The 25,401-nt window shown below is 37.1% G+C and overlaps 1 protein-coding gene across 2 annotated transcripts; it reads right to left on the bottom strand.

The window, feature by feature from the left end:
- Positions 1-14,295: 14,295 nt before the first annotated feature.
- smad4a (SMAD family member 4a) lies at positions 14,296-24,631 on the bottom strand. 2 transcript variants are annotated; one of them, XM_030151095.1, is made up of 11 exons: positions 24,249-24,631; positions 22,207-22,559; positions 21,920-22,094; positions 21,789-21,818; positions 21,499-21,702; positions 20,512-20,619; positions 19,638-19,688; positions 19,361-19,544; positions 19,103-19,271; positions 17,326-17,464; positions 14,296-15,732 (listed from the first exon to the last, which is right to left on the bottom strand). In XM_030151095.1, the coding sequence occupies exons 2-11, from the start codon at positions 22,444-22,446 to the stop codon at positions 15,521-15,523; spliced, it is 1,512 nt and encodes a 503-aa protein (XP_030006955.1). In that variant the 5' UTR covers positions 22,447-22,559; positions 24,249-24,631; the 3' UTR covers positions 14,296-15,520. The 2 variants fall into 2 exon arrangements, with proteins under 2 accessions (XP_030006955.1, XP_030006956.1); XM_030151096.1 differs by having other exon boundaries at positions 24,505-24,631.
- Positions 24,632-25,401: the final 770 nt, after the last annotated feature.

Raw genomic sequence — 25,401 nt, 5'->3', positions numbered from 1 at the left:
CATGGAAGGATCTGGACTATTTACTGAGTTATATTTACATTTACATTTATGCATTTGGCAGACGCTTTTTTGTAAAGTGACATACAGGGGAAAAAACAAAAAATGAAAGAAAAATACAAGAATAGATTAAAAACATAAAACAGCTGTACAATTAAAACCCTGTCAAACAGAAGAATAAAAAGCAAAATAATAGACTAAAATACAAGAATAAATTAACCCTCCGGTATCCGGGTGCGCCTTTTAGGCACACTTTGCACTTTGTGTTAAAAAAACTTATATATTATTTTTCACAATTTAAATAAGGTTAGAATTCAAAAGTTGTTCATTTTTGCATGATCTTTAAAATTCTGCCCACCAACTAAAATGTGCACATTGTAAACAAAAGAAAATTACCAGACTAGCATCTGTCTCCCAAGTGTGCCAAAAACGCACTATTTCTTCCATTTGATATGTATGATTAGGGCTGACCTTGATTTACAAAAATAAACTCAAATTAGAGCAGAAAAATAAATCAATATATAATATTTAATAGTTTGATTTATAGGTGTGCATTTTACGCACACTTGGTGACATGCTAGTATTTTTGAACATTTGACCTAGCGCCAAAAATAATAATGCAAATTAACCAATGTTGGAGTTAATCATTGACATATGCCAGGCTGCAAAAATCAAATAATATGTGATCCACTTTTTATGTAGTATATTGAAAAAAAAAAAATTTTTTTTTTTTTGTTTTTTTGCATCAAAAAAAATGGTTTGTTTACATTACAAACAGTATTTAAAGGGTTAAAAAATGTGACAATTATTGAGTATTTGGTATTTTTATTTACGGCTCAAGTTGATGAAATAGAAAAAAAAGTGTAAAAGAATTAAAAACAAACTATGAAATTTTTTTTTGACATTATTCCACAAGTATGCAAAAAAAGCACACTTGGGGTTTAGTAAGGGCTTTGCTGGACAGGATACTGGAGGGTTAAAAGAGACATAAAAGTAGCTGTATACTTAAAAACAGTGAAATAAAAATACCAAGTAAAAACGACAGACTAGACATGATAATATATTTAAAATGGAATGTTTGAAAGTGCTAGGACAGCAGGTGCTCTCTGAAGAGCTGGGTCTTCAGGAGCTTCTTAAATCCAGTCAGTGTCTCCTGGAGTCGAACCTAAAGGTGGTGCCGTCAAATATCGCATGTGTGACTGTTTTTTTTTTTGTCCAGTCAGTGTATACATGTATATATATGTATATGTATGAATATTTAGTTTTCCTTTCAATCTGATTCATCTCCCTCATGACATTTCGCTCCAGATGCTGTAGATGGTACCTTGTATTATTTTTGTGCCTGAGGTGATTTCTTCTAAAGGTTTGTTCTTTTAATATTGATTCTGTGCTTTAGGAACACAAGTGCTTTCTGGTCTTGCACACCTACCATGTGCTGCTGGAACCTTCTGTTGTTGTTCTTCTTCTTCTTCTTCTTTCTGCCTGGTTTACACTGGACTGATGCTGCCAACACAACTGGACTTTCATTTATCAGTGTCTTAGAAAATCTGATTTATTTATAGTTTGTTTTTTTGTTTTTTTTCTGCTAACAGCTGTTTGCATATGAGCCCATTTCCAACCACAAAACGTACTTGGAACCTTGTCTAAATATATAAGCTATTCCTTCCGTTGCTGACGTAGTGACTAGCTGAGAGATGCCTCAGACCTGGACGATGGCAGCTTCCCTGAGCCTCCGCAGACTCCAGTGCCTTTAACGTCACCCGGGCCGCGGCAGACGGGCCGGGTTGACCGTCGGGTCTCTTGGTGGGCTACAGACGGACGAGGCAACCGGCGCTTACGTTTCATTGCGCAGGCGCCGTCGCTGAGACAACAAACAGGGCTGTTTTATTGTTTACTGGATGTGACGCCACAGAACCGTGAAGGTCAGTGATGCGGAAGTCACATTCAGGCCCCAAACCGGTTTAGCTGAAACTGAAATGACCTGTTATTATTCAAATATGTGTAGAAACGAAGACTGAAACAAGTCAGAATTCAATCATATTTAAATCAAATCCCTTTTTTCTTTTTTTTGTTGAATACATCGTAGTATTTGAGCTCCAGAGCAACTGGAAGTGTCATTTTGACATTGAACTTTTCTCATTTTCTGTAGATTTTTTTTTTTTTTTTTTTTTTTTTTTTTTTTTTTTACTGAAACTGAAGTTTTGGCCCAGGTTTGTCTCTGGACCCAAAGGAAAACGCTCCTTTTAACACTGGTTTTTCTCATGATTGTGATTCTTTTTTTCCGTTTCTTTTTCTGTCAAATGCTCTTTTTCTGAACGCTGTGACCCGTTTGACGTTTGTATTTGGATGTTTTCAAGTGCCATTTGACAGTCTAGTGAGTCGTGGCCAAGTGTAGCACGCTCTAATGCAAGCACAAGCATTCGGCAGTGGCATTTGGGGAAGGTTTTTCATTTTTGATTCACCCAAGACAAAAATATGTAAATATCAAAAACTTACAAAATCTATTTATTTGTGTCCTAATTATATGATTTGTTCTTTTGGTGAACATTTTATCAGATATGTTGGCTAAAGTGCTTTTTGTGATTTTCTTTTCCTCTTTTTTGGATAATGTATAGTATCTGATAATATATAACACACAAATTTCACGTGGCTTTTTTTTCGTGTACCGTTAAGTTTTCTTCATATAATGTATTCTTCTTCAATTGGCGAGCAAACCAATGCGTGTAGGGTGATTTGTATTGTGTATTTTACATGAAAAACAAGGATAATTGGGGGACTTTTATATTTATAAAAAATATCATTTAGTGTGTCGTATTGATGAATATAGAAACTATTAAAGACACATGTAGTTTGGTTTTCTGAATATTTCAGATCTCAGCTCAGGCTAGCTTCTTAGTGTTGTTTTCTTAAAATTTGTGACTTGTCTTTGCAGTAATAAACGTTTTCTTGTTCAAACTCTGTGTCTGTTGTAGTTGAAACTCCAGGGATCATCCACGACATTCGTCCACAACAACAACAACAAAAAAATCATACTTTAATATCCAGCCCAGTGTATGTTTTTTTTTTACATGAGGTATGATGTTGACAGTTGTCCTACAAATAATTATAATTAAGTTTATGAACCAGTCTGATGCAAGGTTATTATCGTTAACGAAAACTAACGAAGTGATGAAAACTAGAATTGTAAAAACATTTTCGCTAACTGAAATAAATAAAAACTATAATTAAAAGAAAAAAATAACGGAAACTGTATTGTGTGCTTACAAAACTAACTAAAAGAGATAAAAATTATGGATAAAATTCCCTTCGTTTTCATCTTTTTCAATGTCGGATTGATACAAAATCGATTTATTTCCCTCAAGCAATTTTAGCTGCTGGTACCATATGATATTTAACGGTCCGTCACTTGTGGTTTAGAGTTGTCTTCTGGTCCCCACTCTACCTTAAAACATGGAGACTAAAGTTGGGAGAAAGCAGCAGAGTCCTGTACGGGATTTATTTGAATACGACAGCGAAGAAGAGAAAAGATATTAAAAAAATTTTTTTAAAAAACCCTCAAAGTGAAGATGCGTTACTTTAACACTCCATTTGTCACTGCAAAATATAGTAAAACATCAGATTTATGTTGGAGGAATTGTGGAACGGTGGGTGACTTCACTCATATATTTTGGGATTGCCCACAGATCAAAGATTTTTGGAAGTGTGTGAAAACAGAAATAAAAAGATTTCTTGGTATTGACCTACATCTTGATTTAACCCTGTATATACTTGGAATATTACCTGAAGATCTGATAGACAGAGATTGTAGCTTTTTATTGAAAGTCTTACTTGTAATAGCAAAGAAAATAAAAGCTGCAAGCAGCATTGGGCGGGACCTCGCACCGGGCGTTCTGCCTCCCCCGCGATATTCCACCCGTGACCGTCGACACCTCAACTCCACTCACACCTCTCCGTCCCCATACCAGTTCCCACCCTTTAGTGTCTGTCCTCCTTACATCTGTACAGAACACCAGCGACCCTCTGCTGAAACCACCAGCACCTTTAAATGAGACTTTTATTTTGGAAACCCTACTGTGTGTATGTGCATTTGTTACCTCCGCCAAGGAGGTTATGTTTTTACCAGGGTTTGTTTGTCTGTCTGTCTGTCCGTTAGTGTGCAACATAACTCAAAAAGTTATGGACAGATTTTGATGAAATTTTCAGGGTTTGTTGGAAATGGGATAAGGAAGAAATGATTAAATTTTGGTGGTGATCGGAGGTGGGGGGCCCACGGGGGGGGGGGGGGGGGCAGACCAGAAAATTTCATCAAAATCTGTCCATAACTTTTTGAGTTATGTTGCACACTAACGGACAGACAGACAAACAAACAAACCCTGGCAAAAACATAACCTCCTTGGCGTGGGGGTGCCCACGGGGGGGGGGCCACTGATCAGCCTTGGCAGAGGTCTGCGCTCTCCGAGTGCTTCTAGTTTTGTATGTGAGAGAAAGAATCAGTTTGAAAAATGAAGTGAAATTGTATGAATAACTCAGCATAAAAGTGATGATTTACCACATTTAAGGCTTTTATTTTGGAAAAACCCTGTTGTGTGAGCATGTGTGTCTGTGAGAAAGAGTACTTTTGAATGAAGAAACACTGAACAAACAGTTGAGCGTTTGGTCATAAAAATGAAAAGAAGTTATGTAATAGACATTATGTATTATTTTTAATAGGGGTTTTATTTTGAAAACACTTACTCCTTGTACCTTATAATGTGTGCAAAATGTTCAATATCCACAATATAATGCAGCAAAACCTGTTTTAAAATGTGAGGGGGGGGGGGAATTCAGTACCCTGCCTGGGGTTTGAACCCAGGACTCCTGCACTACAGACTAGTGCTCTAGCCATTAGTCTATTGCCAGACACATGCATAAGTGCACTGGTAAGTATTATATAGGGATTTTCTTATTGTTAAACGTGAAACTAAACATAGTCTTCAAAAAAATCGGCATTATTCCATAACCGTAGATCATATCTGAAAAATTCTTTCACTTTTGGATTCTGCAGACTTGTGGGAATTTCAAAATCCTGAAATGAATAAGCAGTAATTGCAGAAACGTAGAGTAACTTTCAAAGGCATATTGCGAACTTCCTGTTGGAGTTAGGTTAGGGGCATCCGTGTATCATTTGTAGTGCTTCATCCAACAAACATTTTGGCACTGGTTCCATGTCTCTACGACATTCCTACTGGCCACTAGGGCTGTTTCCGTTTTTTTCACATCGGTGGCGCTAGAGAGCCCATTTTGGCACCTATGGGGTTAATTTTTTCATTTTATAAAATTTTTCGCCAGGCCTGACATGTGCCAAATTTGGTGAGTTTTTGAACATGTTTACAGGGTCAAAATCCAGTTCAAAGTGACGGCGGAAAAAAAACTAAAAAAAGAACGAATAACAATAGGGCCTTGCTTGCGGGCAAGGCCTCTCACTGTGTGAGAGGGCCTTACCTTTCGGCTCGGTCCCTAATGATCACAATTAACTGGCTGAAACCACCACCACCCCCCCCCAACATAACGCAATGGATAGACAAAGTAAAAAAGGTTGTTATAATGGAAAAAAAAACTACTGCAAGGTTACAACTGAAACTAGAAAAATTTGAGAGAAGATGGAAACCAATAATTCAAGCGATACAAGAGCTCTAAATACCTCTTTTTGTTTTTAATATTGCTTTTTTTTTTTGTAACTCAATTATTTTATTCTATTTCTTTTCCTCAGTAGCACCTCTTTTGGTTTTGCAAATACATTTATTTGTGCTGGTGGAATATTAGAAGTCAGATTTCAAGAATGTTGTTGGTATCTGTGTAAAATAGATATGACCTTGACATGTTTTGGACCTATATGTAAAAGGCGTAGTATAAGTAGTTATGAGTGAAAGTAATGTGATATGGATCGAGTGATTTATAGACTGAGGCTGGTGTGATTTTTTTACATCTCCATGTGTTTTATATGGGTGGAATAAATAAAAAGTTAAAAAAAAAAAAAAAAAAAAACCCTCAAATTAATACTGAAACTAAACTAAAACTAAGCATTTAGAAAAAAACAAAAATCCAAAAAAATAAATAAATAAAGGTAAATAAGTGAAAGTATTGCATATTGTGGGTCCGACAACAACAGCGTTAGCGCATTAAATTTTATTCAAACATATTCATACATATAAACACCAATATCATTCAAACTCAGTATGGATTCAGAATGTATGACGTAATCATAAAGATAGCCGTGAACATGAACTTGCATTTCCCGAAGAATGTACAGCTTTTTTCGTTTTTTTTTTTTTTTTTTTTGAATCATTTCATTTTTACGGTTTCTCACTGTAAAGGTAGCAAAAGTAGAAAATACTGCAACAGCTGGAAGTAAACAGAGCTCCAAATACCAAAATATCATCAGATCGATAGTGCTGAGCAAACACTAAAATTCATTCAGTTGAGAATTAAAACCGAGCAACGCGACACTGACATGACTGCGGCGGCGGCGGTGAACCTTTCCACTCCCATCAGGTTTATTTGGCATCAGTATGGCTTACGCTTCCTCTCACAGTTAATTCCTCTGCGTCCTTTGCTCAGATGTTTTAATGGTTCAATGTCCTCAAATCAAACCAGGTGACGATGAAGTACGGCAGGAATTTAGCGCCAAAATTCACACACATAGAAACCATAATCAGAGCGCAGAACGCCCACCGTCACTCTGCATGTTCGCTGTCATTCTCTGTACCTTCTAAAGCAAAGGTGTCATTCTCAATTTATTTTGGTTCAGGGGCCATATTTAGCCCAATCTGATCTCAAGTGGGCCAGACCAGTAAAATACTAACTTAATAATCTATAAATAATGACAAATCCAAGTTTTTCTTTTTGTTTTAGCACAAAATTAATTAAATTATGAAAATATTTACATTAAAAAAAAAAAAAGATGTGAATAACCTGAAAAAACTGAAATTTCATTTGAAAAATTTGTGCAATTTTAACAATATTATGCCTCGACTTATTACACTGGTCAACAACAAATTTATTGTTTAAGTTTTTTGAGCCGATTTAGGATAATTTTGGTGTGCTGAATCCAAAAATCACATTAATTTTGCTCAATCAGGTCAACTTTCTGAACTATGCTACATATTGGCTTTTTAACATTTTTGCTTACATTTATGGGCATTGTCACATCATATGATACAAAATTCTTTCATATTTCTCGCAATAAACGAGTTCTGAAGATTTTACTTTTGCCAATTTATGATTAATGTTTTTTTTAATATTACAGGTGAATGAAATGGCTTCGACTGGAAGATCTTGCAAAAATAAGCCTGACGTATTCTGCTACATCTGCGGTGAATACACCATTGTACCTAGAAAAGGATTTTTTTTCTCTTAAAACCTATTTTGGGTGAGAACTATATAAAAAAAACAACTGATAAAGTCACAAAAATGTAATCAATTTTGTGAGAAGATCAAAATTTTTCAAAATCAAATTAGCAAAAAAACCTGACCTGATTGAGAAAAACAGATGTCATTTTTGGATTTAGCGGTGCAAAATGGTCCTAATTCAGTTGAAAAAACCTAGACAACTTGCAAAAAAACATTTTTTTGTAACCCAGTGTTATTTATACATGTACATTTACACACAGTGTTCCATAAACATTTGGTAACAGGCAGAATATTGTTAAAATTTTGGAGTTTGGAACTAAAATTTGAACAATTTCTACAATATTCCATCTCTTATTATGAACACAACTCAGATCACAGTGGATCCATAAATGCACAAAACATTCAGTAACAGGCAGAATAGTGTTCAAACTGCACATTTCAGGTTGTTCTTATTTATGTATTTATTTGTATTTTATTGTGAAAAAATAATTTTGAAAATGTAAATATTTTCACATTTTCTAATCTTATTTTTTCACTTAAATTTTTCACAAAGAAAATGTGTCGTTGTCATTATTTATGTGTTATTGTGTTGTTATTTTTACTGTAGATCACATTGGTCTGTATGTGGAACCTGAACCAAAATGACTCGGACAACCTGGACTGTTCAGGTTCATTTTCGCACTTTCATCCTGCGGGCCGGATTGGAACCTTTGGCGGGCCAGATTTGGCCCCCGGGCCGCATGTTTGACACCTGTGCTCTAAGGGCTCACAGTTGCTGAATTTTGTCACTCTGGGGGGGGGGGGGGGGGGGGGGGGGGGGGGGGGGGTTGCAGGGGGCATTAACCCTTTTATGCATATTGGTCAGTACAGTGGACAGCTGTTCTCGAATATACTCATGGGTTTTGTTGTTTTAGTTCGATATGAGTTAACTCAGTGGACGCCTATGTATCATCCCATACACTGACATTCAGACCATTACTTTAACTTTTACTGTTCTTGATAAACCTGATCTGCAGTGACATGTTTGAGTGTAAATCAATTGCTAATAAAAAATTGCGCATATGATAAAACGTGAGAAAACATCCAGTTAGCTGCATTAAAAATGTTTCGATTTTGTATATCACTTTCTGATATTCAAAAATTAAACCCATGGTGTCCAGCGGAGTGGACATTTTTGGAACTCCACAAAAAATTATGAAGGTAGATTTGTTTCTTTATTGCTTTACCCCCAAAAAAATATTTTCATTTAAAAAAAAATAAATAAACCATCAATTAAAAATAATTTCACTTCAAAGAAAAAAAGTGTTAAAATGCAATTTTTTGGATCGTAATTTTTTTTGCAGTCAAACACTTTTTTTAATTGAATTTTTTTTTTTTAGTTAAAGCAATAAAGAAACAAATTTACCTTCATAAAAAACAGGTTTATTAAAAAAAATTCTATTGCATTGTTTTTTTCATGCCTAAAGAGGAATAAAAACACTTGGGGGGGGGGGGGGGGGGATCTCAACTAAGGTTCTCATAATTCATGCATGAGAGGGTTAAACACATGGTGTCCAGCGGAGTGGACATTTTTGGAACTCTACAAAAATTAAGAAGGTAGATTTGTTTCTTTATTGCTTTAATCAAAAAAAATATTTCCATTTAAAAAAAAAAAAATCTATTTAAAAAAAAAAATTTCACTTCAAAGAAAAAAGTGTTCAAATGCAATTTTTTGGATCGTAATTTTTTTTTTTTTTTTTTGCATTCAAACACTTTTTTTTTTTTAATTGACTTTTTTTTTTTAGTTAAAGCAATAAAGAAACAAATTTACCTTCATAAAAACAGGTTTATTAAAAAAAATTCTATTGCATTGTTTTTTCATGCCTAAAGAGGAATAAAAACACTCAGGAAAAAATCTCGACTAAGGTTCTCAGAATTCATGCATGAAAGGGTTACACAGAACCCCTGTCCCTCTGATTGGTCAGTTTAGAAACCTACTGTCTACATGTTAGCCAATGAACTGGTAACATGTCCAGGGTGAACCCCGCCTTCGTGGGGTTTGATTTAGATTTTTGCAGTGTGGAGAAGCAGACACAAATACAAAACTTTGACCGTCTAGAGTCAGCGGAGAGGCCGATGCCGGATGGCACCGGATGACCCGCCCTCGTCTGCTTCGGATTGGTTCTGACCCGGAGACAGCAGGTTCCTTAACTGACCAATCAGAGGGAGAGGGACTGTATTTAACCCTTTCATTCACAGCGTTCACTCCAGTGGACAGTTCTCCAGCTGTTCTCTTGTATATTCACAGGTTTTGTTGTTTTAGTTTCATATCAGCCGACACAGTGGAAACTTCTGCACCATCCCATAATAATACACTGACATTCAGACCATTACTGTAACTTTGCTGTTCTTGATAAATCTGATCTGCAGTGATATGTCTGACTTTAAATCAACTGTTAATTGTTAGATTGTAATTAAGTTTTTTTTTTTTTTTGCATATTATCTCCATGAACTAGGAAGATTCTTACTGTTATTAATTATTTAAAGAGTGGGATTTTATACGTTATGCTTCTTCTCACTCCTTTTCGAATGTTTTATGTCTTATTTTTAAGTGTTTTATTTATTTTCTTCTGTTTTGACATTCATATTTGTAATAAATACATCAATCAAAACAATCAATCGAGTCCTCACTAGTATTAGAGTATGTTAAAACGTGAGAAAACATTTGATGAGCAGCATTAAATATGTTTTTATGTCATTGTTTTCATATCACTTTCTAATATTGGGTTTTAACCCTTTCATGCATACTGGTCACTACAGTAGACAGGTACTCTCCAGCTGTTCTCTTGTATATTCATGGGTTTTGTTGTTTTAGTTCCATATCAGCCGACACAGTGGACACTTGTGCACCATCCCATAATACACTGAAATTCATACCATTACTGTAACTTTATGTTCTTGATAAACCTGATCTGCAGTGACATGATTGAGTGTAAATCAGTTGCTAGTTATTAGACTGAAATTAAGTTTTCTTAAATATAACGGTTTTTTTTAATATTATCTCCATGAAGTGAGTAAGAACTAGTATTAGAATATGTTAAAAGGTAAGAAAACATCAGATTAGCTGCATTAAAAATGCTTTTGTTTCATAGTTTTCAGTTTCACTTTCTGATATTGCGTTTAAATAGATGTTTCTTTGCTTCAAAAATTAAACACACGGTGTCCAAATGAGTGGACATTTTTGTAACTCCATGAAAAATAGGTTAATTTAAAAGAATAATAATAATTCAATCTCATTGTTTTTTTTTCATGCCTAAAGAGGAATAAAAACACAAATAAAATCTTGATAAGGTTCTCATAATTCATGCATGAAAGGGTTAAATATATGTTTCTGCGCTTCAAGAATAAAATGCATGGTGTAGCTGAGTGGACATTTTTGTAAATCCTTGAAAAAAAAAAAAAAAAACCTCAATTGCATTGTTTTTTCATGCCTAATGAGGAATAAAAACACTCAAGAAAAGATCTTGACAAAGGTTCTAATAATTCATGCATGAAAGGGTTAATGCCCGCCCCCCAGTGACAACATTCAGCAACTGTGAGCTCTTAGACGGCACACAGAAGGACAGCAGGTGTGCAAAGAAGAGTGGGATTTATGTGCTCTGATTATGGTTTCTATGCATGTGAATTCTGGCACTAAATCATCGCCACAGTAACACATCTGCTAATAACCAACCAATGATTCAAACCCCAGCCCTTCGACACAACACTCCTAATACTACTTCCTGTCGCAGGACGGCAAAGTCACTGAACGACAATAAATGTGATGTTATTTTTTATTCACTTTTTAATGACTGCATGCACTCTTTTAGTACAGATCTATTGTGTACTGGTTCAGTAGTGGTTCAGTAGTGGTTCAGGTTCTGGACTGTTCGACACTGGATCGTGAACCCGTTTCACTGAATGAAGGGAACTGTAGCTCAGCTTTTTTTTTTTTTTTTATTTGCATCAGATGTTGGACCAAAGAATTGTGCGTTTATATAAAAATAACAGGATTCTTTCGTTTCACCAGAAGTAATAAACAAGCTATAGCGTATTTTATTGTGAAATACGGGTAACAGGAAGTAGTATTCTGATATTCTGACACATGGATTTAAGGAGCCGTCCGAATGCTCACATATTTAACCCATAAAGACCCAAACGCCCACTGGTGTCCAGAACCTTCTACTGATCTAAACCGTTTAATACCTGCTGATCCACTAATTTTATCAATCCATGTCAATAATTGGTGTAAAATACAGTTCTTCATCTTTTCATGGTCATCAGATATGACCCATTTGGACATTCAGAGGCTCCATAGTTACCATGGAAACACCATCATCTTCTACAACACTGATTCACCAGTGAAACCCATGGAGTTGGATCAGTGACAGTGGATGGACACAGTGGGTTTATGTTCAGTTCATGACAGATTGGACTGAAAAGGACACTTGTTCCTCCATTTTCTCTGTTGTTGATGTAATAACCCTCAACTTTAAGTGTCGATAGGTGTGTGTTTTTATTGTCTAGCTACTTTTACTTTGTGTTTGCTAACTTTATTTTTGGATATAGTGTATGTTTTTATGTTAAGCTCCATTTACTTTGACCTGAAGAGCAGCCTGAATTTCATCATGTTGATGCCTTGTCTTAACCCTCCGGTATCCCGTCCAGAAAAGCCCTTACTAAGCCCCAAGTGTGCATTTTTGGCACACTTGTGGAATAATGTCAAAAAAAATTTTCATGCAGTTTGTTACCTCTGCCAAGGAGGTTATGTTTTTGCCAGGGTTTGTTTGTTTGTCTGTCCGTTAGTGTGCAACATAACTCAAAAAGTTATGGACAGATTTTGATGAAATTTTCAGGGTTTGTTGGAAATGGGATAAGGAAGGAATGATTAAATTTTGGTGGTGATCGGGGGTGGGGGGGGCCACTGATCAGCCTTGGCGGAGGTCTGTGCTCTCCGAGTGCTTCTAGTTTTTAATTCTTTTACACTTTTTTTCTATTTCATCAACTAGAGCTGTAAATGAAAATACCAAATACTCCATAATTGTCACATTTTTTAACCCTATAAATGGTGTGTTTGTAATGTAAACAAACCATTTTTTTGGATGCAAAAAACCCCAAAAATTATTATTTTTTCAATATACTACATAAAAAGTGGATCATATATTATTTGATTTTTGCAGCCTGGCATATGTCAATGATTAACAGCAATATTGGTTAATCTGCATTATTACTTTTGGTGCTAGGTCAAATGTTCAAAAATACTAGCATCTGTCACCAAGAGTGTGTAAAATGCACACCTATAAATCAAACTATTAAATATTAAGTATTGATTTATTTTTCTGCTGTAATTTGATTTTATTTTTGTAAATCAAGGTCAGCCCTAATCATACATATCAAATGGAAGAAATAGTGCGTTTTAGGCACACTTGGGAGACAGATGCTAGTCTTGTAATTTTCTTTTGTTTAAAATGTACAGATTTTAGTTGGTGGCCAGAATTTAAAAGATCAGGCAAAAATGAACTTTGGATTTCTAACCTTATTTAAATTGTGAAAAATAATATGAAGCTTTTTAACACGAAGAGCAAAGTGTGCCTAAAAGGCACACCTGGATACCGGAGGGTTAATGTGACAATAAAGCTTCTTAATTCTTAATTTATTTTTGAGCTTTTATGGACATCAATCAGGATAATTAAATTAAATGTAGAAAAATACCTGATTTTCACTTAATGCAAAATACTGACCATATTATTAGGATAAACGGTGATAAATCACTGAAGAAAAGTTAATGATAGAGAAAAAAAAAAATCATTTGGGAACTGCCACAGACGTAACAGTGGGTCTTTATGGGTTAAAACGATACTCAGCCTAAAAACGACCAAACAAGCTCTGAAAACAAACCACAGTCCACGTTTGTGCTCTCCACACTGAACCAATTCCAAACAACCTCCTCCAAAAGAGGACGGCGTTTGATATTTAGAAAAAAAAACAACCTCATTTTAAAAAATTATCCCTTTAAACCATTTTTCAATTGATCTGGCTGAGATCGTCTGCAATAAAAGCCTTTTCAGCTACGCTAGAAGGATGCATGAATACACGACGAGTGACACTATGGAACAAGACAAATACTCAAATGAATAAAGTGCTAATGGACACTATGTGGGCGTCTAATGAAAAAAAAACAAACTAATACAAATCATTTATGCTGATGTGGGATAAAACCCCTCTCTTTTGTACATATTTGATTCTATGAATAGTTTGGGGCTCTGAGTCGTGTTCGAACCGTTTCACAGACAGCCTCAGACTCACTGTTTGAAGAAGGGGCCCATATGAATAAAAAACATCCAACAAGAACCGTCAGCACTGAAAATATTTAAGATTACATCGAACAAGAACAAGAGTAATGAAGAAGGTGATTTTACAGAAACGTCCTGATCTGTGGGGGCCCTGACGGAGGACTGGACCGGACCAGCAGGACACCCCAGGTCTGAGTCCACTTAGGACGTCCGCGCGCCTCGGAGAGACCTCTTAAAGGTCCAGTGCATCCGCCGAAAAACAGAAGGAAATCAGCTGCCGTTACCGTGGCACCAGGCAGGTCAGCTGGAAAACCGACCCGTTTAGACCAGGGCTGTCAAAGTCAGTACAGTCCAGGTTCTGATCTGAAGTGGATCAGTCCAGGTTCTGATCTGAAGTGGATCAGACCACTCCAATAAGAACAGAATCACCCACGAATATTGACAAATACTAACTTCAGTCTAAAAAACATTTCTCTATCGTTTAAGAGTGAAAAAAGTAAAATGACATGAGAACGTTTCGACCTACAAAAAAAGTGAATAACATGAACAACCTGAAATTTCTTAAGAAAAATAAATGCAATTTTACTAATATTCTGCCTTTGTTTATCATTTCCACAAGTACATTTCCACATACAGATCCCAGTGGATCTACAAATACACTAAACATTTAACAACAGGCTGAATATTGGTACAATTACACTGATTTTTTTTCCCAGACATTTTATGGTTGTGAAAAGGTAGGAATGGAAACATTCTCATGTAATTTTACTTTTTCATACTAAAACAATGTCATTATTTCTCAGTTATTGTGGTAGTATTTTACTGTCTGATCCAGTTGACGTGGAACCTGAACTAAAATGAGTTTGACAGTGACTTAATGTTTTTACTGTCATTTTTGCATTTCACAGATTCAACCCACGGGCCGGACCGGACCCTCTGGTGGGCCGGACCGGACCCTCTGGTGGGCCGGACCGACCGGACCCTCTGGTGGGCCGGTTGTCTCCAATGGGCCGTATATTTGACCCCCCTGGTTTAGAGATTTGTGGATTGCTTTTGTAAAATACAGCTGTAGCTGAATCTTCCTGATCACTGGTGTCTACGCCCCCCCAGTGGCCCCAGGGTCTACTGTCCTATTTGGTCTGTAGAAGAGGACTAAGAGGACTGAGCTGTCCCATCAGCCTCTTTAAGTCCCTGTTTCATGCTGGGTTTTTACTGAAGGGGATATTCATTCTGGGTTGGACTGTGAAAGTGTAGACACATGGTGGTCTGTGAACGGCGACCCCCTCCCTCCATGTGAAAAGAAAACCAACAGAACACAATTAGGAGTCTGTCCAGTTTGTGTGATTGAATCTTCTGTGTGGGACACACTGGACCTTTAACAGGCTCAGAAACAGGAGGGTCACTCCAGATGTGGACAGAAGGACCAGCAGACTTTTCTTGGTCCACTTCTCCAGACTCTTTCTGCGTTTCATCGCCTCAGTGTGGATGTTCAGGGGTTTTAGTATTTGTCAGCTTTGAGTCGCTGCTTCAGTTCTGGGTGTAGAATGTTCCCGGCGCTGACTCCCAAGTTCTCCGGCTGTTGTTCTGGAGTCTGTGTTGAGGCCAGAGGCTGGATCTGAGAACTCAGTGGATCTGGACTGTCCTGCTGGTCTTCCTGTCCTGTTCCTAGTCCTACCACCTACTCAGCGGGGCGTCCCTGTGTGCACTTCCCCTCAGATACTTTACACCTGGAGGTGGAGCGCTTGCAGGCTGAATTTTTTCCCCCCAATTTCTTCTTTTTTTGTTTGTTTTTATTTATGTACAGTTTATGTCTCTGATCCGGCTCAGTCCAGAGGTTGCGGGTCAGCTATGGGCATGGTGTGCAGGACTTCATCCAGCAGCTGTAGAGCTCGGTGTAAATGGATCTCGATCCAGCAGGGCGTTTCTTTGATGCTTTGCCGAGGGTAGTCCGGCCCCCATCCTTTGACAAAGCTCATCCTCAGGATGCACAGTCTGCGCAGGTCATCGACGCCGATGCCTGCGGCAGCAGACAAACCTGCAGGGGAATCATTTACATCAGAGAGACGATAACGTCCAAAACATGGACAGACACGTTGGATACGTTAAATCTGTAGAAGTTGAAAAAGGCCACACATTCACTGCACTGTAGACCAACCACAAAGACTTTAGATCCTGTTGGAATTAAGGCTGTTCATACAGTTTCATTTCATAATTTAACACCGTCATCTTCTACAACCTTGATTCACCAGTAAAACCCGTGGAGTTGGATCAATGACAGTGGATGGACACACTGGGTTTATGTTCAGTTAATGACAGATTGGACTGAAAAAGTCATTTTTTCTTCAGTTATCACTGTTTTTACAATAAAAACATTCAAATTGATTCTGAGTTTTCTGAACATCTATATGATCCATGAATTAAATAGAGGAAAATACCTGATTTTCACAGAAAAATGATAAATGCAGCAGATGATATTATAACAAATGGTGATAAGTCACTTGGGTAAGGTACAACATAAATCTTTTGGAAACTGTGACAAAAATTGTTGTGGGTCTTTAAGGGTTCATTTTTTCACAAGCTTTGAATTAGTACTTATCCAATGTCTTTTAAACCCTACAAAAATCATATGCAAGTGGGAACCCTATCTAAACTCACAGCTAAAATAAAAGCTTGAAATCAATAGTATAATACACTCACAGGCTGCTTTATTCAGTCCACCTGTCCAGTACCAGGTGTATCTAATAAAGTGGCCAGTGGATGTGAGTTAGTTAGTATATACTTTAACACTTGATGGGAATCAGTTGGTGCTGACTGAACAGCTTTGCTTTAAAGGAGTGATATTTTGCTTTTTTAAATGGAATTCTTTATTTTCCAACATTTCCCTGAGGTCTCCATAAACTGTAAATGCTCTGCTTGGGTCTGAATTCTTCATTTATTCAACTCCACAGGTCCATCTTCAACCCTATTTCTGAGTAATGACACCAAAAAGGTGGTTTGGAGCGCTGGCTTTTTAAATGCACATGAGCCACTTCAGCCCCCCCCCCCCCCCCCCCCCCCCCCTCCAGGTTGTTGGCTGTGCTGCTCTGTCTCTTTGAACCAACAACTGAACATTTTAGGTAATGGACTCCAACTTTGGACATATTTTCGGTATGGACTACAACCGCTGCTGCTCACAAACAATTATGAAGAAATACTGGAGAAATGTTTGTCTGAGGTCTGGACCTGATATGTGCAAATGTGGAGACGGAACGAGATATAAAATGTAACAAATTAAGAAGGAATTAAAACAGGTTGTAGAAATCCACTGGATTTTTGCCCAAATGAATATAAAGATAGTTTTGCAGCAGCTGGAGGGTTCAAATTCAAACTGTATGAACTATTAGGGTCCAAATACACAAATAAATGAACCACAGACTAATAAAAGTGGGTTTACAGAAATATGAGCCCTTTAAGAAAATAACTACCAGCATATTTGACAAAACCCAGCACTGGCTGAGATTGATTTGTTCACATGATGGTGTATTTGCGAGGCTGAAAACAGGACATTCCCTTGGATTGCGGGTGATGCTGTGAAGCAGTCCTAATAGTATGTTTGTCAAAGGTTAAGTGTGTTTGTAACAACACTCACTGATGGCAGGAGCGATGCCTCCCACGGAGCCAGGTCCAGGAATGTTTCCAGCCACCGCTGCTGCCTGGGCCGCAGCCGCCGCCTGAGCCGTCGCCGCCTGCTGCTGCATCTGCCTGTGGCACTGACGCAAGTCAAACACCTACAAGAGACACCACAACGTTACAATCTGATGACGAGATGGACTCAACACTAGGGGTGTAAGAAAATATTGGTTCTGCAATATATGATGATATTTAATTTCACAATACTGTATCGATATTAAAAACTACTGTATCGATATTTTTAGGTATTTATTCAAATGCAGATATTGTGGAGGTTCATTTTGGTTTTTCTTTTTTGTTTTTTATTGTTTAACACTCTTGTATTAAATAACGTTAGTTCCTTTGTTGGGACTGAACTAAAATAATGTTATGATGTTAGTTCTGTACTAATAGAATATGAACATTTGAACAGGATCATAATCTGTAATGTCTGTAAAACATAATTTAAGTTTGAACACAGGAACATTTTGTGATATAGCATTAGATCCTGTTTTGATCAAATAAAATTGTGTTTAGTATTTGTGTATATTTCTGCTGTAATTCAATTCTTCAAGGAAAAAATCATTTTAAAAATGAAACAAAAAAAATTGCCCTTTTAACAGTATCGTGATATATTGTGATATATCGTATCATGATCCTAGCATTGTGATTTGTATCGTATCGCCAGATTCTTGCTGATACACAGCCCTACTCAACATGAGCCTCTGACTGTCCATGTGGAGGACCAATCCTTAACAGTCCTCCAGGTAATTTAAGGTCTTATGTACATAACAGTCAGCATTGGAAAAAAAACAAAAAAAAACAGTGTCCCTGTACGTCAGTGTCTGTTCAATCTGATCCCCAGGTGAATTTGTGAGGTTGTCAGGTTCTGTTCTGTTCCAGTTCTGTGGTCTGGATGCAGATCAATTGAACAATAGAAGTGGGCGGGACTTTTACTGGAGGAGAACTCAACTCACTCCTTTAAAGTCCATGGCCCAACCCCAGTTCATCCCTTGGCCCCTCCCCCGTACCCCTAACCCTCCATTTTGCGGGTACACGTGAAGGGGTAGTGTTGTCCCAATTCTTGATTAGATGGAGGTGAAGGGTTAAGGGGGAGGGCTGTTTGACCCTCCAAACGGAGATGTTCCAGGACCACACTACGACTAGGGGGGTAGGAGAAATTTCCCATAATTCTGTTTAAATCATTGGCAAGATGGAGGTAAACATAGCAAAAAAGTGCAGCAGTATGATGAAAGAAACACAAATGTATGGATTTTCTTTGTAAACAACTTAACCATTTGATCATCCGTTTAATGCCGTTTCAATGTGTTATAGATCACATTTCTGTGGTTTGTGGTTGATAGACACAAAAAGATGACCAAAGCCCATGGAACAGAGACGGTTCCAGCTGCTGACCGCATGGGGAATACTTTCAGAAACAAAGCTGTTGCATCTGTTTATAGTGGCATCTGTGACTGATGATGATGTAACAGGTCTGGAAGGGTTGGACCAATTCATAGGAGAATGTTTCAACCATTACCCCTTAGAACTCCGTTTCAAAGGGGTAGTGCCAAGTGCAAGGTCCAAGGGGGAGGGGCTAAGGGGTGAATTGGGATTGGGCCCATATATGACTTTATCAGTGGAACATGACTCTGTTTTAAGTGCATTATTATTGACTGATCAGACTGTGTTTCATGTAAAACTTCTCAGTACTCAGACCAACATTCACTGGTCGTGTACTTGTACTACGGCCTCACCTTGATGTAAGCGCTGGGGTAGATCTTGTGAACTGCGTCTCCTGGGGCACGTCCAGCCTCACGGTCGAGGTAGTAGCTCTGTACAAACACTGCGTGGTCACTCAAGCAGCGTACCCACACATCTCCTTCACCTTTGCACTCCAACTGCACTCCTTTGCCGATGTGAAGCCTGAGGTAGAAGGAAGAACAGAGCATGAACAGTGGGACGTCACGGCCTCCGTTCTGTACCATTCCACCTCAGATGCTGCGCTCACGTACCTTGCTCTCTCTATGTTCTCTGTCCTGTGAACGTTGCTCAGCTGACCCAAGCAGAAGCGATCTCCTCCTGACGGGTCTACATAGCCATCCACCGTCACTATCGGGCATGTTGAGGGCACCTTAAATGTCTCCCCAACCTGGACATCCATCTCAAAGTAGGCAATGGAGCACCAGTACTCTGGCGCTGGAACAAAACCACACACAACCCCTGCTCAATGAGGTTCGACTAATTATATCTGCATGATAAAAAACTCAACTGTCTGTACTCAATACTCACCAGGATGATTGGATATGGGGGGCTGGAACGCAATTTCATTGGTAACTGACCCTACAAAATAAGTCCAGCAGTTTTAAAAATGAATTGCTTCTTCAGGTTTAATCCAGTGGAATCTGCTTACAGTGTTCACAGTATGTCACTTACTTATATGATGCCAAAATCTTGAAACAGAATCCAATTCAAATGCTCTAAATAATCAAGTAGTCTGTTTACAGTGCTCACTTGGTTTGTTTTTTGTCATATCCGAAGCTGGAGCTACATGAACTTCATGTATAAATCACTGCTTAAAATAGAACTTTAGTTATTTATTTAGTTAGTTAGTTAGTTGTTTTAATAAAAAAATAAGAAATAAAATAATAGTAATAATAATAATAATGATAATAATAGGAGGAAGAAGAAATAAAAATAAGAAATAAAAAGATTTTAAAAATTAAAAAACAAAAGTAAAAAATAAATAAATAAAAATAATTAAAAAAATAAAATAAAAAATAGAGCTTGATTGCACACAGAGAAAGTATCCAAAAAGCCAATCAATAATTCCCAGTCACATCACGTCCTCGTAAACTAAAAGGCAGACAAATATTTCAGTTGACTGGTTTGTTTTTAAAAAACTGCACAAGTAAATAAGCAGAGATAAAAATGTATTATTAAATATGCCTCACTATCATTAAAAAAGACAATCAGAAAATGTTTAATAACAGATTCTCAGCAATAAAACCAAGCAGCAGACTTACAGATGGCTAAGAAACTAAAAGGGTTGTAATAGTCACCCTCTTACAGTGATCAATTTAACCCAGACAAATGCAATCACCATAAGCAGTTTCCACTGTATGCTGCACTTTCCAGAATTAAGTTCTGAATTAAAGACACTCACAGTAATGGCCGGTGTGAGGCATAGGGGGGTGATGCTGTAGATGCCCATTCTGGTGTTGGGGCACTGCTGGGGTGAAACTGCTGCCTCTGCTCCAGTTGGGAGTAGGATCTGGGAACACGAAATGCAACAGTCTGTAACTATGCGTTACAATTGTAGTAATATTAATATTTCTGGACACTAAAGCTCAACGCTATGACACAGACAGATGTTTATTATGTTGGTGGTTTCAGCATATCAGTCTGATCAAAGACTGAACTTCAACACCTGGATAAAAGCCCTTTTCTCTCTTCTTATTGAAATAATGTGTGAATACTTTACTGTGATACTTCAGTCTGAGTTTTACATACAAAAGGCTGAAGTGTCCCTTGGGCTTGTAAAAGCAGTCATACATTATTAAAAGAAGTACATTAAAGAAAAGCAAATCGTATCACATCTAGACACAACACATTAGAGATAGTTACATAAAAATAGGGCTGTGATTACAGACAATGCTGCAATATTGTATATTATATGCTTACCTGGTTATTGAGTAAAATACACAGACTACTGTTTTAGAATGTGTAAAACAGAAACTTTAACTACCGTAAATAATACAAAACCTTTTTTTAAAAAAATGTAGTGTTTTCACTTCAGTGTTCAACACCTCTCTGCTCAGTTTCACTAAATCCAAAATTATCACCACACACACTGGACCTTTAAAGTCCAGCCTTCTGTCCTTATATAACTGGACAGGCTGACACAGTGGTTATGATTAATTGTGCAGCTCCACTTAAAAATGTAATAAAATCTACATAAAAACAGGAATGGCACATACTAAATGGTGAACACTTCTGAGTAAAAATAATAATAATAATAATAATAATAATAATAATAATAATAAAGTCCTGTACACAGACACTGGCTTCGGTACAGCCGATACATCATGCACTTAACGAATGTCATTTGGCCTCAGTATGAATATGTGTTTTGTTGCTATGAATATCTCACTTGAAGGTCCAGCAGTGATTGTAGAGAATGCAGAGGTTGAAGCTGAGCTGCTGCCCTCTGAAGGGGGGAGGAGTGCTGGGGTGCTGAAAGTCTCTTGAGGACCAGGCCTCGATGGGGGATGCTGGATGGTCTGCAGGTGGCTTTCAGAGCTGGAGTGGGACTGCTGGTTATCATAGTCATACTCATCCTTTACCAAAAGTGGACCTAGCAGAAGACAGCAAACACGGGTTTGACTAATGAACTTTTTTACACAACACTTGAAGAGCAAAGAAGAAAATTGTGGGACTTACCTGAACTTGAAAGGGTCAGTCCTGATAAATCTGAAACAAATATTAAAAAGAACAGATTAGACATACTGATCAGTTTATGAAAATTCATGGAATAAAAAGAACGCACAATGACACATCAGATGTATACGTACCAATGCCAGGAGAGACCACCCTCTCATAGTGGTATGGGTTGACACATACATTGTCACATTTTAGGTCAAAGGCATACTGACAGTATTTCACATGCTTCAGTTCATTTTTGTGTAGGTCTGGCCACCTCCACAGTCGAGCATACACTACATGGGGAAAACCCTTGCGCCCAGCCACCTAAAGCACAGAAAAGACAGCTCAGATAATGCTTGAGGTACAGTTTTTGCATATAATTTAAAGTAGCATCACAAGAAAGTTTTTTTTTCTTTATTTATATGTGCCAATATACCTGTAAACGTCCATCCAAGGTTCGCTGTATAGTTACACACTTGCTTGGATGAGCTCCATTTGTAGTGATGGCTGTGATGAGAGAATCCAACTCATCTTTCTTCTCTTTCAGCTTCTTGACAAGACTTTCAATTGCTCTTTTAGCAAAGCTTTCACTCTCTCCTCCCTGTCGATGGCACATAAGGCTATGCACAATGCTCAGGCAGGCATCATTGCTTGTAGGAGTGTTCGTGATTGACATCTTGCTCCTTAGGTTTCAACCTTGGGGAGACTTTCCAGCTGTATCCTCTATACTTTGAAGTGAAGCAATGCCAAATGGAAATGCTGTTGACCTGGTGCAGCCCAAGCTCAAACCTATAACACAAATACAAAGGTCCAATAACCACAAATGCAGGGCTATGCTCACCAAAATATGACACTGCATAACCTACAAGTTGCAGACTGTAATTCACAGTCAATTACCATTTCAACTTGGTTCTTACCATTTGGAGAGACTATATGATACTCAATCCTATTTTGTGTTCATTTTCTGTCTTGTAATCACTGAGTTTAACCGTTTCATGCATGAATTATGAGAACCTTAATCAAGATTTTTTTTACCTGAGTGTTTTTATTCCTCTTTAGGCATGAACAAAACAATGTGATTGATTTTTATTTTTATTTATTTATTTTTTATGGACCTATTTTTCATGGAGTTACAAAAATGTTCACTCAACTGAACACTATGTGTTTAATTTCTGAAGCTAAGAAACATGCATTTACTGACATACCATATGAAAACTATGAAATAAAAACATTTTTACCCTTCTGAGACCCAGCAATGCATTTTTGTCCTCTGTAGGAGACAAAAGTTTGACAGTTTTACTTGCTGTCCATTGCAAAGTGCATTCCATTAAAAAAAACATACACATATACACACACATATACATATATATATATATATATATATATATATATATATATATATATATATATACATACATATTTATTTATTTATTTATTTTTAATGTATCTAAAACAAAAAAACAAACAAACAAAATAAACTGTTGCATTATGCGGTTTCCAATCAAAACAATTGTTTAATGGAATAATGCTAAAATTTTAATTTTCCTGGGTCTCAGGAGGTTAATGCTGCTAATCTGATGTTTTCTCACATTTGAACATACTATAATACTAGTTATTACTCACAGATAATATGCGAAAAAATAACTTAAAAAAAAAAAAACTCTGTTAATTACAGTCTAATAACAATTAGCAATTGATTTAGATTTAAAAAAAACAGTAAAGTTACAGGAATGTCAGTGTATGGGATGATGCATAAGCGTCCACTGTGTTGGTTAATATGGAATTAAAACAAAACCCATGAATATACAAGAGAAAATCTATAGAAAAACTGTCCACTGTCGTTACCACTATGCATGAAAGGGTTAATTGTATTCAATTTTGAAGTACTGCATTATATTTATTGGTTAATTAATTTTTACAAGTGTTTTATTCTAAAATAAAGATATCTACAAGATCATTGTTAACTTCTCACTGCAGCATAAGTGTGCAACACCGTTTAACAATATGTGCGTTAAATCTCACAATAACACAATCAGAAACTCTTAAGATCTATCTATTTATATCTATCTATATAGATATAGATAGATAGATATAGATAGATAGCTATACAAGTAGATCTATTTACATATGATAGGTTTGTGGAAGTATTCAACTGCACGGACAGCCTAGCTAGGTTAACGTTAGCCCTGATGAGCACCAGCGCGGCGCAGGCACTGTTGACAAAGCTATCTTCAAAGATAACCTATGTAACTTAAACTGTGTGCTTTAACGAATACACATCACTAATCGATTAAATTACAGCAGACATTTTGCAAATATGCTACTTTTGATTAGCAAAACCTTGGCTAAAACTGCCCTGTGACATGTTGGCGCTTACCATCACAGGCTTACTGTGAATAACATTAGCTTAGCTCATGCTAGTTCGAGCTGCGGCTCAAAGCTCTTATCACAAACATACAGATTGATTTGTGGACTTACAGTGATTTCGTCTCACAGCAATCACTGCCCCAGTGGTAATGTTTGATGACAACGAATCTTCTCGATCGAGCTAAATATTAACACGCTACGTAATGATAACTCGTTTGCGTTAACGTTAAAAAAGCGCACAGGCTAACAGCTAATGCTAACACGTTCACCAACTTCACGTTAGCTTGCTAAGGTTAGTTGTTCTCATGTTGTAATACGCGCTGTTAATGGCGAGTTAGGAATATAAAAAGATCTCACAATAGCATACCAGCGAAAGCGCACTCCTTTATCTTTTCGCCTTATTGCACTTGGGTAAAACTACAACAATTAAGCCAACACCAGTCCGGCTATCGGTTAGCTAGCCACGAAAATAAACAAAAAATTCCTCTCCACCCACCACGTTCCCACTGCGCATGCGCACGTCGTAAACTATCAGGAAAGGCACAGAGCAGAGAAGCAGTTATAAGAATTCATCCACATTAAAGGGTTATAAAATATATGACCAACAACTTCTAAATCTGAACATTTTAAACATAGAAAACAAGTACAGTTTTCAGAATCATGAGTCACAATTGTGCAGTTGATTATCTACCTTTTGGCGTGTTGAACACAGACACGAATGCCAACACTATAATTAAATTGTAATTCAGATTCTATTTTTAACTTTGTTTGATTTTCAAGGTAAATTGTACGTTCAGAAATGCAGAAAAAAACAACATGCAGCTTTGTTGGATTCATCAGTGAACTTCATGAATATGTTTAACATTTGAATTTATGAACACAAACAAAATTCATGACAAAAAATGCAGTTTTCCTTTTTTGTACTTTATTACAATTGAGAAGTGATACTTTTTTACTTTTACTTAAGTAAAGGAGTTGAATCAGTACTTCTACTTTTACCAGAGTATTTTTTCACCAAAGTAGGGAGTACTTTTGCCACCTCTGATGGTATCATCTCATTACATCCTATTCTAATTTTCTATCTTGGTTGAATATTTCTTCAGTTGAGGCAGCTGTGGCTCTTAACCCTTTCATGCATACTGGTCACCACAGTGGACAACTATTCTACAGCTGTTCTCTTGTATATTCACGGATTTTGTTATTTTAGTTCCATTTCAGCCAACACAGTGGACGCTTATGCATCATCTCATACACTGCAATTCAT

Source organism: Sphaeramia orbicularis, chromosome 12 (assembly GCF_902148855.1).
Source record: "Sphaeramia orbicularis chromosome 12, fSphaOr1.1, whole genome shotgun sequence".
Classification (NCBI taxonomy): Eukaryota; Metazoa; Chordata; class Actinopteri; order Kurtiformes; family Apogonidae; genus Sphaeramia; species Sphaeramia orbicularis.
Note: the sequence above shows the minus strand (reverse complement) of the source record. Positions and strands in the feature narration are given on the sequence as shown.